The 14,201-nt window shown below is 38.1% G+C and overlaps 1 protein-coding gene across 3 annotated transcripts in view; it reads left to right on the top strand.

Annotated features, from left to right (window-relative positions):
• Positions 1 to 14,201, top strand: part of VPS35 (VPS35 retromer complex component) — a 38,279-nt gene that overhangs the window by 8,501 nt on the left and 15,577 nt on the right. For 2 of the 3 annotated variants that reach the window (XM_037020768.2, XM_017668419.3), the window contains exons 6-8: positions 7,483 to 7,696; positions 8,716 to 8,799; positions 12,093 to 12,202. In XM_037020768.2, the coding sequence (XP_036876663.1) occupies positions 7,483 to 7,696; positions 8,716 to 8,799; positions 12,093 to 12,202 (408 nt within the window). The remainder of the gene's footprint in view (positions 1 to 7,482; positions 7,697 to 8,715; positions 8,800 to 12,092; positions 12,203 to 14,201) is intronic. The other variant, XM_037020769.2, reaches the window with a different exon arrangement.

The following is a 14,201-nucleotide window of genomic DNA, read 5'->3' as shown; positions in this document are numbered from 1 at the left end:
TCCAAGTCTGTTGTACTTTTAGCCCACAACAGTGCAGATAGTCAGCCAGCTGTGGTCTTCAAACAACTGGGTGAACTATTCATCTGATAGATATCCTAGATTGAGGAACTTAAGTTCTTTTTTAAAGATTTACTTACTCATTTTAAGGTGTGTAATTCAGTGGTTTTTAGTATATCTGCATCATTTCATTTTTGAAAAAACTTAAGATTTTACCATGCATGTGACAGAAAATTTAAGTGGTATAGAAAAGATAAAACCTTAACACTGTAGACAAGATGGTTAGGTTGTTTGCTTTGTTATGCTTTGACTTTCAGTTTTGAGCATTTAGTTAAGCAATCAGTAAAAAATTCTGATATCTACTAAGTTCCCCATCCTAGAAGATGTAAAAATAGCAGGAAGTACATGATCTCTTCCCCTACAAAGCTAATATTCCATTTGAAAGCATAAAGTATTCAACAATGAAATGATGTGGTTAGTGGTATATTATAGGTATCAGATTTTTAGGCTTTTTGAATTAATGGAGTTGCCATAAGAATAAGATCAGTTGGGAGATTCTCAATATGGCGGCGTGAGTAGGGTGATGGACATCTCCTCCCAAAACCATATATATTTTGAAAATACAGCAAATACAACTATTTCTAAAAGAGTGGCCGAAGATACAATACACCAGGCAGGCTACATCTACATCTGCAAGAACTCAACATCTCACAAAAAGGGTAAGATACAAAGCCACGACCCAGTGGGACCTGAGCACTTCTGCCCACCCCAGCTCACGGGCAGAAGGAAAAGAATCAGAGTGGGTAGGGAGTGGAAGCACAGGACTACTGAATAACCAGCCCTAGTAATCTGCACCAGGAGCACAGACACACATTGCATACTGGATATTAGAGGAATGGAAAAGCAAAATCTGAGACTAAGACTGCGAACAGGTTCCCACAGCTGGATCCCCTGGGACAAAAGGAAAGTGGGCACTTTAAAAGGCTTAAAGGGACAAGGGTTTAACAGGTGGACAAAATCATCCTGGCACACTCAGCCCAGCAGACTGGGAACTTTAAGGAACTTCAGGCGCCCTAACCCCTGGGTGACAGCACAGCTCCAAAGCCCCTCACGGTGATAAGCAGCCTGCCATTCATTCCACCTGCCACCCCCCTGGCACTGCAAGCGAATGGGCTGACCTGCCATTGCTGTGGAGCAACCAGGGAGGAGCCCAGCCCACAGTAACCAACCACACATAGGCTTCTCCCAGTGCCCGGCTAACCAGGCCAGACCCAGAGCCTGCCCCTGCCCTCAGTTGACTGTCACAGACAGTGGAAACCGGTGCAGGGTCTGGAAGGCACAAAAGCGGCTTTAGCCTCAAGGCAACTACCTGCTGCTTGCCTGCAACCCCTGCTAGTGCCCTAGGCCATCCTGAGGGCCACCCTGCCCACAGTAGCTCAGGGGATTAACACAGGATGCCTGCTGCACACTGCTTACCAGCACAGGCAGAGGAAACTAGCTTGGAGCCCAAGAAGCACGTAGGGGCTCTGTTCTCATGGGGAATACATGCTCCTTGCCTACGACCACTGCCAGTGCCATAGGCCATCCCGAGGACTGCCCTGCCCACAGCAGCACAAGGAAATGACCCAGAGGCTGCCACCTGCACCCGTTGACCGGCACAGGCAGAGGAAACCGCCGCAGGGTCCAGGAAGCACATAGGGGCTCTGTTCTCGTAGTGAACATGTGCTGCTCGCCTGCAAACACCACCAGTGCCCTAGGCCATCCCGAGGGCTGCCCTGCCAACAGCGGCTCGGGATTAATCCAGAGGCTGCTCCCTGTGTGCAGCTGACCAGCACAGGCAGTGGAGATGGGCAAGGCAACCAGCAAGTAGGAAGGGACTTTGTTCTCCCAGCTGACACATGAACCACTTGCCAGTGATCACATCCATCACCATGAAAAGGCAGAAGAAACTTGTTCAGTCCAAAATCCCTCAAACAACAGAGAGAGGGCCTGGTGAGAACGAAATCACCAATCTTCCTGAAAACAATTCAAAATAAAAGTCATAAGCATGCTGATGGAGCTACGGAGAAATGCAAGAGCTAAGGGATGAATTCTGGAGGGAGATAGCAGACATGAAACAAACAATGGAAGGATTTAAGAGCAGACTGTATGAGGTGGAAGAGACTGTTAATGGAATAGAAATCAGAGAACAGTAATACAGAGGTGAGGCAAAGAGATAAAAGGATCTCTAGGAATGAAAGAATATTACGAGAACTGTGTCACCAATGCAAATGGAACAATATTTGCATTATAGGGGTACCAGAAGAAGAAGAAGAAAGAAGAAGAAGAAGGGATAGAAAGTGTATTTGAAAAAATAATTGCTGAAATTTCCCAAGTCTGGGGAAGAAAATAGTCTCTCAGACCATGGAAGCCCACAGATCTCACAACAGAAGGGACCTAAGGAGGACAACAACAAGACATATAATAATTAAAATGGCAAAGATCAAAAATGAGGACAGAGTACTAAAAGCAGCCAGAGAGAGAAAAAAGGTCACCTACAAAGGAAAACCCATCAGGCTATCATCAGACTTCTCAACAGAAACCTTACAGGCCAGAAGAGAATGGCATGATATAATCAATGCAATGAAACAGAAGAGCTTTGAACCAAGAATACTGTATCCAGCAAGATTATCATTTAAACTTAAAGGGGGGATTAAACAATTCCCAGATAAGCAAAAGTTGATGGAATTTACCTCCCACAAACCATCTTTACGGTGTATTTTAAAAGAACTCCTCTAAATGGAAGAGCTCCTAGGGCTAAACAGATGTCACTAGAGAAAACAAAACCACAGCAAAGAAAGTAGACCAACCAAATACTAAGATAGCCACAAAATCAGTCAAAGGAAACACAAAAGAGTACAGAATAAAACACCTAACATATAAAGATTGGAGGAGGAAGAAAAAGAAGGGGGAGAAATAAAGAATCATCAGACTGTGTTTATAATAGCATAATAAGTGAGTTAAGTTCAACAGTTAGATAATAAAGAGGTTGCCCTTAAACCTTTGGTAACCATGAATCCAAAGCCTGCAATGGCAATAAGTACATATCTATCGATAATCACCCTAAATGTATATGGACTGAATGCACCAATCAAAAGACACTGAGTAGCAGAATGGGTAAAAAAGCAAGACCCATCTATATGCTGCTTATAAGAGACTCACCTCAAACCCAGACATACACAGACTAAAAGTGAAGGGATGGAAAAAGATATTTCATGCAAACAATAGGGAGAAAAAAGCAGGTGTTGCAGTACTTGTATCAGACAAATAGACTTGAAAACAAAGAAAGAAACAGGAGGCGAAGGACATTACATAGTGATAAAGGGGTCAGTCCTACAAGAAGATAATACCATTATAAATATCTATACACCCAACAGCAGCACCACCGACATATGTGAAACAAATACAATTAAAGGAGAAAACAAAATGCACTGTATTCATTTTAGGAGACTTCAACACACCACTCACCCCAAAGGACAGATCAACCTGACAGAAAATAAGTTAGGACACAGAAGCACTGAACAACACACCAGAATAGATGGACCTAACAGACATCTAGAGAACTCTCCACCCAAAAGCAGCAGGATACACATTCTTCTCAAGTGCACATGGGACATTTTCCAGAATAGACCACATACTAGGCCACAAAAAGAGCCTCAGTAAATTCAAAAAGATTGAAATTCTACAAACCAACTTCTCAGATCACAAAGTTATGAAACCAGAAATAAATTGTAGAAAGAACAAAAAGGCTCAGAAACACATGGAGGCTTAACAACATGCTCCTAAATAATCAATGGGTTAATGACCAAATTAAAACAGAGATCAAGCAATATATGGAGACAAATGAAAACAACAGCACAATGCCTCAACTTCAGTGGGACACAGCAAAGGCAGTTTCAAGAGGAAAGTATATATAGCAATACAGGCCTACCTCAGGAAACAAGAATCTTCCCATACGAAAAGTTTAAAGTCACAATTATTGAAACTGGAAAAAGAACAGATGAGGTGCAAAGTCAGCAGAAGGAGGGATAGAATAGAGGTGAGAGGAGAAAAAAGTAAAATCGAGAAGAATAAAACAATAGAAAAAAAGTCAAAGAAACCGAGAGCTGGTTCTTTGAGAAGATAAACAAAATAGATAAACCCCTAGGAAGACTTATTAAGAGAAAAAGAGAATCTACACACAAACAGAATCAGAAATGAGAAAGGAAAAATCACGACGGAAACCACAGAAATACAAAGAATTATTAGAGAATACTATGAAAATCTATATGCTAAGAACTGGATAACCTAGAAGAAATGGACAACTATCTAGAAAAACACAACCTTCCAAGACTGACCAAGGAAGAAACAGAAAATCTAAACAGACCAATTACCAACAATGAAATTGAATTGGTAATCAAAAAACTACCCAAGAACAAAACCCGTGGATTACATGGATTCACCGCTAAGTTTTGTCAGACATTTAAAGAAGACATAATACTCATTATCTTTAAAGTTTTCCAAAAAGTAGAAGAGGACGGAATACTTTCAAACTCATTCTATGAAGCCAGCATCACTCTATTACCAAAACCAGGCAAAGACACCATAAAAAAAGGAAACTACAGACCAATATCCCTGATGAACATACATACAATACTCAACAAAATATTAGCAAACCGAATTCAAAAATACATCAAGAGGATCATACACCATGATCAAGTGGGATTAATATCAAGGATGCAAGGATGGTACAACATTCGAAAATCCAATGTCATCCACCACATCAACAAAAAGGACAAACACCACATGATCATCTCCATAGATGAGGAAAAAGCATTCAACAAAATTCAACATCCATTCATGATAGAACCTCTCAAAAAAATGGGTATAGAGGGCAAGTACCTCAACATAATAAAGGCCGTATATGACAGACCCACAGCCAACATAATACTTAACAGTAAGTAGCTGAAAGCTTTTCCCCTATAATCAGGAAAAAAACAAGGATGCCCACTCTTCCCGCTTTTATTCAACATAGTACTGGAGCTCCTAGCCATGGCAGTCAGACAAAAGAAAGAAATAAAAGTCGTCCAGATTGGTATGGAAGCAGTTAAATTGTCACTGTTTGCAGATAGCATGATATTGTACATAAAAAACCTTAAAGATTCCACTCCAAAACTACTAGAACTAATATCTGAAATCAGCAAAGTTTCACGATACAAAATTAATGTGCAGAAATCTGTTGCATTTCTATACACCAGCGATGAACTAGTGGAAAGAGAAATCAGGAAAACAATTCCATTCACAATTGCAACAAAAAGATTAAAATACGTAGGAATAAACCTAACCAAGGAAGTGAAAGATCTATACCCTGAAAACTACAAGACACTCTTAAGAGAAATTAGAGAGGATACTAACAAATGGAAATTCATGTCATGCTCTTGGGTAGGAAGAATAAATTTTGTCAAGATGACTATCCTGCCTAAAGCAATCTACAGATTCAATGCAATCCCTATCAAAATACCAACAGCATTCTTCAACTAACGGAAACAAACAGTTATAAAATTCATATGGAATCACAAAAGACCCCAAATAGCCAAAGCAATCCTGAGAAGGAAGAATAAAGTGGGGGGGATCTTGCTCCCCAACTTCAAGCTCTACCACAAAGCCACAGTAATCAAGACAATTTGGTACTCGCACAAGAACAGACCCACAGACCAGTGGAACAGAATAGAGACTCCAGACATTAACTCAAACATATATGATCAGTTAATATATGATAAAGGAGCCATGGATATACAATGGGGAAACGACAGCCTCTTCAGCAGCTCGTGTTTGCAAAACTGGACAGCTACATGTAAGAGAATGAAACTGGATGATTGTCTAACACCATACACAAAAGTGAACTGAAAATGGATCAAAGACCTGAATGTAAGTCATGATTCCATAAAACTTGTAGAAAAAAACAAAGGCAAAAATGAAAATCTCTTGGACATAAACATGAGTAACTTCTTCATGAACATATCTCCACAGGCAAGGGAAATAAAAGCAAAAATGAACAAGTGGAACTATATCAAGTGAAAAAGCTTCTGTACAGCAAATGATACCCTCAGTAGAACGAAAAGGCATCCTACACTATGGGAGAATATATTCATAAATGATATATCTGATATGGGGGTTGACATTCAAAATATATAAAGAGCTCACACACCTCAACAAACAAAAAGCAAATAATCCAATTAAAAAATGGACAGAGGATCTGAACAGACACTTCTCCAAAGAAGAAATTCATGTGGCCAACAGGCACATGAAAAGAAACTCCACATCACTAATCATCAGAGAAATGCAAATTAAAACCACAATGAGATATCACCTCACACCAGTTAAGATGGCCAACATCCAAAAGATAACAACAACAAATGATTGCAAGGATGTGGAGAAAGGCAAACCTTCCTATACTGCTGGTGGGAATGTAAATTAGCTCAACCATTGTGGAAAGCAGTATGGAGGTTCCTCAAAAAACTCAAAATAGAAATACCATTTGACCCAGGAAATCCACTCCTAGGAATTTACCCTAAGAATACAGCAGCCCAGTTTGAAAAAGATATATGCACCCCTGTGCTTATCATAGCACTATTTACCATAACCCAGAAATGGAAACAATCTAAGTGTCCATCAGTAGATGAATGGATAAAGAAGATGTAGTACATATTCACAATGGAATATTATTCAGCTATAAGAAGAAAACAAATCCTACTATTTGCAACAACATGATGGAGCCAGAGGGTATCATGTTCAGTGAAATAAGCCAGGTGGAGAAAGACAAGTATCAAATGATTTCATTCATCTATGCCATATAAGAACAAAGCAAAAAGTGAAGGAACAAAACAGCGGCAGACTCACAGAACCCAAGAATGAACTAACAGTTACCAAAGGGAAAGAGATTGGGGAGGATGGGTGGGAATGGAGGGATAAGGGGGAAGAAGGGGCATTATGATTAGCATACATAATGTAGGGGGATGGGCATGGGAAAGGCAGTATAACACAGAGAAGACAAGTACTAATTCTATAGTATCTTACTCTGCTGATGGACAGTGACTGTAATGGGGTATTTGGGACTTGATAATGGGGGGAATCTAGTAACCATAACCATAATGTTGCTCATGTAATTGTACATTAATGATACCAAAATAAAAATAAAAATAAAAAAAAGATCAGTTGCCCAGGGAAGGGAATAGCGGAAAGTGTTTTGTCCTGTTAGATTTGTACTATGTCCTCTTCCTGGTAAATTCTCTTGAGTCTGATCTCCTTGAAATTGAACACTAAGCCAGTGAACTTGAAGGTGTCTTTTATAAAGTGTTGATGTATTAAAGAGATAAAAAGAAAATGCACAAAGGGGAGGGGTAGTGGTAAGTTGGTCCTATAATTTAAATGCTGTGTATAAAGATTTTTCCAATTGTCTCTTTGCAGTGAAGAAACAACTGGCGATATCAGTGATTCCATGGATTTTGTACTACTCAACTTTGCAGAAATGAACAAGCTCTGGGTGCGAATGCAACATCAGGGACATAGCCGAGATAGAGAAAAAAGAGAACGAGAAAGACAGGAACTGAGAATTTTAGTGGGAACAAATTTGGTGCGCCTCAGTCAGTTGGAAGGTGTAAATGTGGAACGTTACAAACAGGTTTATATATTTTTGTCACCTTATGTCATGTATAAATTATGATTTTTAAAATTGAAGTATTTTTGTTAAATAATACTACATTGAAAACCATTTTAAAATTAAAGAGGACTTAAACCAAAAGATATATTTTGAGTTTGTGTTTGTGGATTGGAAGACTCAATACTATTAAGATACCAGTTTTCCTTAAATTGGGATTTATTGTGTTTTATTATAGATTTTACTTTAAAGCTGCAGTAAGGTGATATGGTATCAGGGAAAGGTATAAACACATAAATTAGTGGAGGGGAGTAAAGTAGGAATTGACAAACTTTTTCTATAAAGGACTAGATAGTAGATATTTTTTCGCTTTGCAGGGTGTATTATCTGCAGCTTCTAAACTCTACAAGTGTAGTACAGAAGCAGCCAAAGACAGTATACAAGTGATTCACAAAAACAACATTGAGCTACATTTGCCAAGCCCTGGAATAGACAATCCAGAATAGACCCACATGTATGTGTGTATGTGTGTGTGTGTACACACACACACACATACACACATACATACATACATATATATATATATAATAAATGGCTTTTGATAAAGGTGCAAAGGCAACCTTTTCAACAAATTGTTCTGGAACAATTGGATATCTATATGCAAACAAAACAGTTGAACTGTGACCCATCCTTCTACTAAGAAAACTCAGAAGAGGATAAGCAATAACCCAAAAAAAAGCTGCTAAGAAAACAGAGGAAGTCTTTATACACTTGGATTAGACAAAAATATCATAGGACACAGAAAGCACAACCATAAAAGAGAAAAAACAGGTAAAACGGACTTTATCCGTAGTGATTTTTACTAAATAGAAACCCAGAATTTTATTTAAAAATTCTTCTGTAAAATTTTATAAAGTTTAATCTAGAAATGAAGTATGGGCAAGGAAAATCTAAAATAAGATTTCCAAATTAGTAGTTCAAATGTGTTGTTAAAGTAGTGGCTTATTTTGAAAATAACCTCTTAACTCTTTCTTCTCCTTTAGATTGTTTTGACTGGCATATTGGAGCAAGTAGTGAATTGTAGGGATGCTTTGGCTCAAGAATATCTCATGGAGTGTATTATTCAGGTAAGTGAGAATATTTCATTTTTTTAAAAGACTCATTTTGTGTTTTTTTTTCCAGGGGTTGATTTTCCCATTTATTATTTCTGAGTTTTAGCACTGCAGCTCATTTAACATTGAACAGAAACAGTTGAGTTACTTTCTGATTTTCAATGGCTTTTTTCCCGTGTTCACTTATTTATCCTTGCATCCACATTACTTGATTTTTATATGTAAAGTAGAAGGCTTCACTTCCCTTCAAAAACATAAACCTTCCTGTTGAATACAGTATTTCCACAAACACAAAGAGTCTTCTGATTCACAGGAAGTGACATGATGGTCTGTATTTCAACAGTTCTTTTACAGTGAACCAACAACACTTATAGGATGACACTGTGACATTAGGCTTTAAAACCAGTGTGGGGTGAGGAGCAGGAAGATAACAATGAGACTGAAGAAGTAGCAAACCTTTGGATGTTGGATTAGGTTCCTATTGCTGCTATTATAAATTACCCCACATTTGATGGTTTAAAAACAGTTCTGGAAGCCACAAGTCCAAAATCAGTTCACTGGGCTGAAGTCAGAGTGTGGGCAGGGATGGTTCCCTCTAGAGTCTTTAGAGAAGAGTCCACTTCCTTCCCTTTTCTAGCTTCTAGAAGATGCCTGTATTCCTTGACTCATGACTCCTTCCATCACTCCAGCCTCTTGCTTCTGCAGTCACTTCTCCCACTTCTTCCTTTGACTTTCTTGACTCTGTCATTCAAGGACCCTTGTGATTACATGTAGGGCCCATCCAGGTAATGCAAGATAATCTTGCTGTCTCAAGATCCTTAACCTAATCATATCTGTGAGCCCCTTTTCCATATACGATAATATTCACAGCTTCTGATAATTAGTATGTGGATATCTTTTGGGGGTCATTTTTCAGCCTAACATAGGTGTCTTCCCAGCCCTTGATTTTCCTTCTCTGAAAATTAACTCGCTATCCATATAACAAGGGTAGACCCCTGCAGTCATGAGCTATATCTCTTGGCCAGAGCTGTTTGAACCAAGGGTGGACGCACTCTCCCATGGATTGATAGATTGATTTTTTTTTATTAAGGTATCATTGATATACACTCTTATGAAGGTTTCACAAGAAAAACAGTGTGGTTATTACATTTACCCTTACTATTGAGCCTCCCCCAAACCCCACTGTAGTCACTGGGCATCAGTGTAGTAAGATGCTGCAGAGTCCCACTTTGTCTTCTCTGAGCTACACTGTCTTCCTGTGACTCCACACACACCATGTGCACCAATCATGATACCCCACAATCCCTTTCTCCCTCCCTCCCCACCTGCCCTCCCTCACTCCTCCCCTTTGGTAACTGCTAGTCCCTTCTTGGAGTCTTTGCTGCTATTTTGTTCCTTCAGTTTTGCTTTGTTGTTATACTCCACAAATGAGGGAAATCATTTGGTACTTGTCTTTCTCCGCCTGGTTTATTTCACTGAGTATAATATCCTCCAGCACCATCCACATTGTTGCAAATGGTAGGACTTGTTTCTTTCTTATGGCTGAATAGTATTCCATTGTGTATATGTTCCACATCTTTATCCATTCATCTACTAATGGACACGTAGGTTGCTTCCATATCTTGGCTATTGTAAGTAGTGCTACTATAAACATAGGGGTGCATATGCCTTTTTGAATCTGGGAAGTTGTTTTCTTTGGGTAGATTTCAAGGAGTGGAGTTCCTGGGTCAAATGGTGTTTCTATTTTCAGTTTGTTTGGTTTTTTGGTATCATTAATCTACAATTACATGAGGAACATAATGTTTACTAGACTCTGCCCTTCACCAAGTCGCCCCCACATACCCCATTAGTCACTGTCCATCAGTGTAGTAAGATGCTATAAAATCACTACTTGTCTTCTCTGTGTTGCACAGCCCTCCCCATGTCCCCCCCCATATTATACATGCTAATCGTAAGACCCCTTTCTTCCCCCCCTTCTCCCTCCCCACCCATCCCTCCCAGTCCCTTTCCATTTGGTAACTATTAGTCCATTCTTGGATTCTGTGATTCTGCTGCTGTTTTGTTTCTTCGGTTTTTCCTTTGCTCTTATATTCCACATGAGTGAAATCATTTGGTACTTGTCTTTCTCCGCCTTGCTTATTTCACTGAGCATAATACCCTCTAGTTCCATCCATGTTGTTGCAAATGGTAGGATTTGTTTTCTTGTTATGGCTAAATAATATTCCATTGTGTATATGTACCACATCTTTATCCATTCATCTACTGATGAGCACTTAGGTTGCTTCCATTTCTTGGCTATTGTAAATAGTGCTGTGATAAACATAGGGGTGCATCTGTCTTTTTCAAACTGGGTTGCTGCATTCTTAGGGTAAATTCCTAGGAGTGGAATTCCTGGGTCAAATGGTATTTCTATTTTGAGCTTTTTGAGGAACATCCATACTGCTTTCCACAATGGTTGAACTAATTTACATTTCCACCAGCAGTGTAGGAGGGTTCCCCTTTCTCCACAACCTCGCCAACGTTTGTTGTTGTTTGTCTTTTGGATGGTGGTGATCCTTACGGTGTGAGGTGATATCTCATTGTGGTTTTAATTTGCATTTCCCTGATAATTAGCTATGTGGAGCATCTTTTCGTGTGTCTGTTGGCCATCTGAATTTCTTCTTTGGAGAACTGTCTCTTCATATCCTCTGCACATTTTTTAAGCAGGTTATTTACTTTTTGGGTGTTGAGGTGTGTGAGTTCTTTATATATTTTGGATGTCAACCCCCATATCGGATATGTCATTTACAAATATATTCTTCCATACTGTAAGATGCCTTTTTGTTCTGCTGATGGTGTATTTTGCTGTACAGAAAGTTTTTAGCATGATGTAGTCCTATTTGTTCATTTTTGCTTTTGTTTCCCTTGCCCAAGGAGATGCATTCAGGAAAATCATTTTGTCTTTAACTTTACATTGTTTGGGAAAAAAGTCTTGATAGAATAGAAAATAAAGTACCGTGAATAAAGAATTCCTTTCTCCTACCAATTACTTGTTTTTGTATTGATGTGTTTTCCCCCAAAATGTAGGAAAGAGAAGCCTCCAAGTTTTTCAGGTCTCATTAGTTTTATTTTAATTGTAGGTGTACTTTGGTTAGTGGATTATTTCTATCTAGGTTTATGTTTAGAGAGGCTCAAAAGTAATGTATTTGGATTTAGTTGTGTAAGATTAAAATGTTACCACAAATAGGAACTTTAAATACCATAACTAAGTCTAGAACATAATGTGAAATACTTTTATTTATACCAATCAATCATTATTTTATTTTCAGGTTTTCCCTGATGAATTCCACCTTCAAACTTTGAATCCTTTTCTTCGGGCCTGTGCAGAGTTACACCAAAATGTAAATGTGAAAAATATAATCATTGCTTTAATTGATAGGTAAGAGTTTTCAGCCTTGTGTTCTGACTTGGGGATAATGAATTTAAAATGTTTTTGTGAATTATTTGCTTGTAACATCTTTATTATATTAATGATTTTTAATGTGATCACACTATTAACAGTTCAATTCTGTAAATGTATCTATTACATGCTTGCCTTAGGCATGAAAGAGGTTTAGATTTTAATAGTTAAGGAGGCATTAATATTTTTAAATCTCTGCATTTAATTGGCACTTAAAAACAATGTTACACAGATCCACATTTTAAATCTTATAAATCTAAAGATCATGAAGAACAACTTTAAAAAAATTTTTCTTTACCATATGAAAGTTTTCCTTCAGTGAGAACTGATTTGATTTGGAGTCTTCTTTATCAAGTAGCCATAAGATAGAGGTAATTAAGAATGTTCAAGTAATGACCCTGTCATCACATCTTTTTACAGAATTTTCAAGTCATAAGTATGTTTAGTAAATCTCCTTTAGGTTTAAGTTTTACCTTTTTAGCCTTTGGTCTTGGTGAAAGGTATAAAACTTGGCATTTGGTAATGGCTTTAGTGCGTGCCTGCTTGGCAGCCATGGTGAGTACTAACACATAATATATGTCCTCCTGCGCATACAAATCATTAACCTTATGAAATCAGAAACCCAAGTGAAGATTTATTTCTATAAAATAAAAATCTTAAAAAAATACAATAAAATAAGAAAAACTTGTTATAGTTTAATATCTAAGTTATTAGGTTTAAAAAATAGAATAAAATAAGAAAAACTTGTTATATTTTAATATCTAAGTTATTAGGTAAAAAGATTTCTCTAAATTATCAGATCAGTCCTGGGCAGCAAGAATTATATGTTAATTGGGCATACTCTTCATGGAAGCTAATATTTATCTTTTAAAGACTTGTTTTTTAAAATCATAGCTGTTCAATACATTTGTCAATTCAATGTATTTCTGTCCATACCTACTTAATTAAGCTTCAAGGAATTTGGCAAAATCAGCCTGTTGAAAATCTATTTATGAATAGTATAAAGAATGCAGTGAAAAAGGCATCATTAGCAAAGCTTTTCAGGTGAAAATGAATTGAAGGAATGATCAGTTCTATTCTGTCTTTTTTTTTTTCTTTTTTTTTTTTGGGGTATCGTTAATCTACAATTACATGAGCAACATTATGGTTACTAGACTCCCCCCATCATCAAATCCCCACCACATACCCCATTACACTCATGGTAAGTCAGCGTAGTAAGATGCTATAGAATCACTACTTGTCTTCTCTGTGTTGTACAGCCCTCCCCATGCCTCCCCCCCTACATTATGTCTGTTAACCATAATGCCCCTTTTTCCCCCTTATCCCACCCTTCTTACACATGCTCCCCAGTCCCTTTCTCTTTGGTAACTTAGTCCATTCTTGGGTTCTATGTCTGCTACTGTTTTGTTCCTTCAGTTTTTTTCTTTGTTTTTATACTTGACATATGAGTGAAATCATTTGATACTTGTCGTTTTTCTCCACCTGGCTTATTTCACTGAGCATAATATCCTCTAGCTCCATCCATGCTGTTGCAAATGGTAGGATTTGTTTTCTTCTTATGGCTGAATAATATTCCATTGTGTATATGTACCACATCTTCTTTATCCATTCATCTACTGATAGAAACTTAAATTGCTTCCATTTCTTGGCTATTGTAAATAGTGCTGCGATAAACATAGGGGTGCATCTGTCTTTTTCAATATGGACTGCTGCATTCTTAAGGTAAATTCCTAGGAGTGGAATTCCTGGGTCAAATGGTATTTCTGTTTTTAGCTTTTTGAGGAACCTCCATACTGCTTTCCACAATGGTTGAACTAATTTACATTCCCACCAGCAGTGTAGGAAGGTTCCCCTTTCTCCACATCCTCGCCAACATTTGTTGTTTGTCTTCTAGATGGTGGCAATCCTTACTGGTGTGAGGTGATATCTCATTGTGGTTTTAATTTGTGTTTCTCTGTTGATTTAGCGATGTGGAGTA

The sequence above is a fragment of the Manis javanica genome, chromosome 17, assembly GCF_040802235.1.
Source record: "Manis javanica isolate MJ-LG chromosome 17, MJ_LKY, whole genome shotgun sequence".
In the NCBI taxonomy this organism is placed as follows: Eukaryota; Metazoa; Chordata; class Mammalia; order Pholidota; family Manidae; genus Manis; species Manis javanica.
The sequence above is the reverse complement of the archived record's forward strand: the minus strand, read 5'-3'. Positions and strand labels throughout refer to the sequence as shown.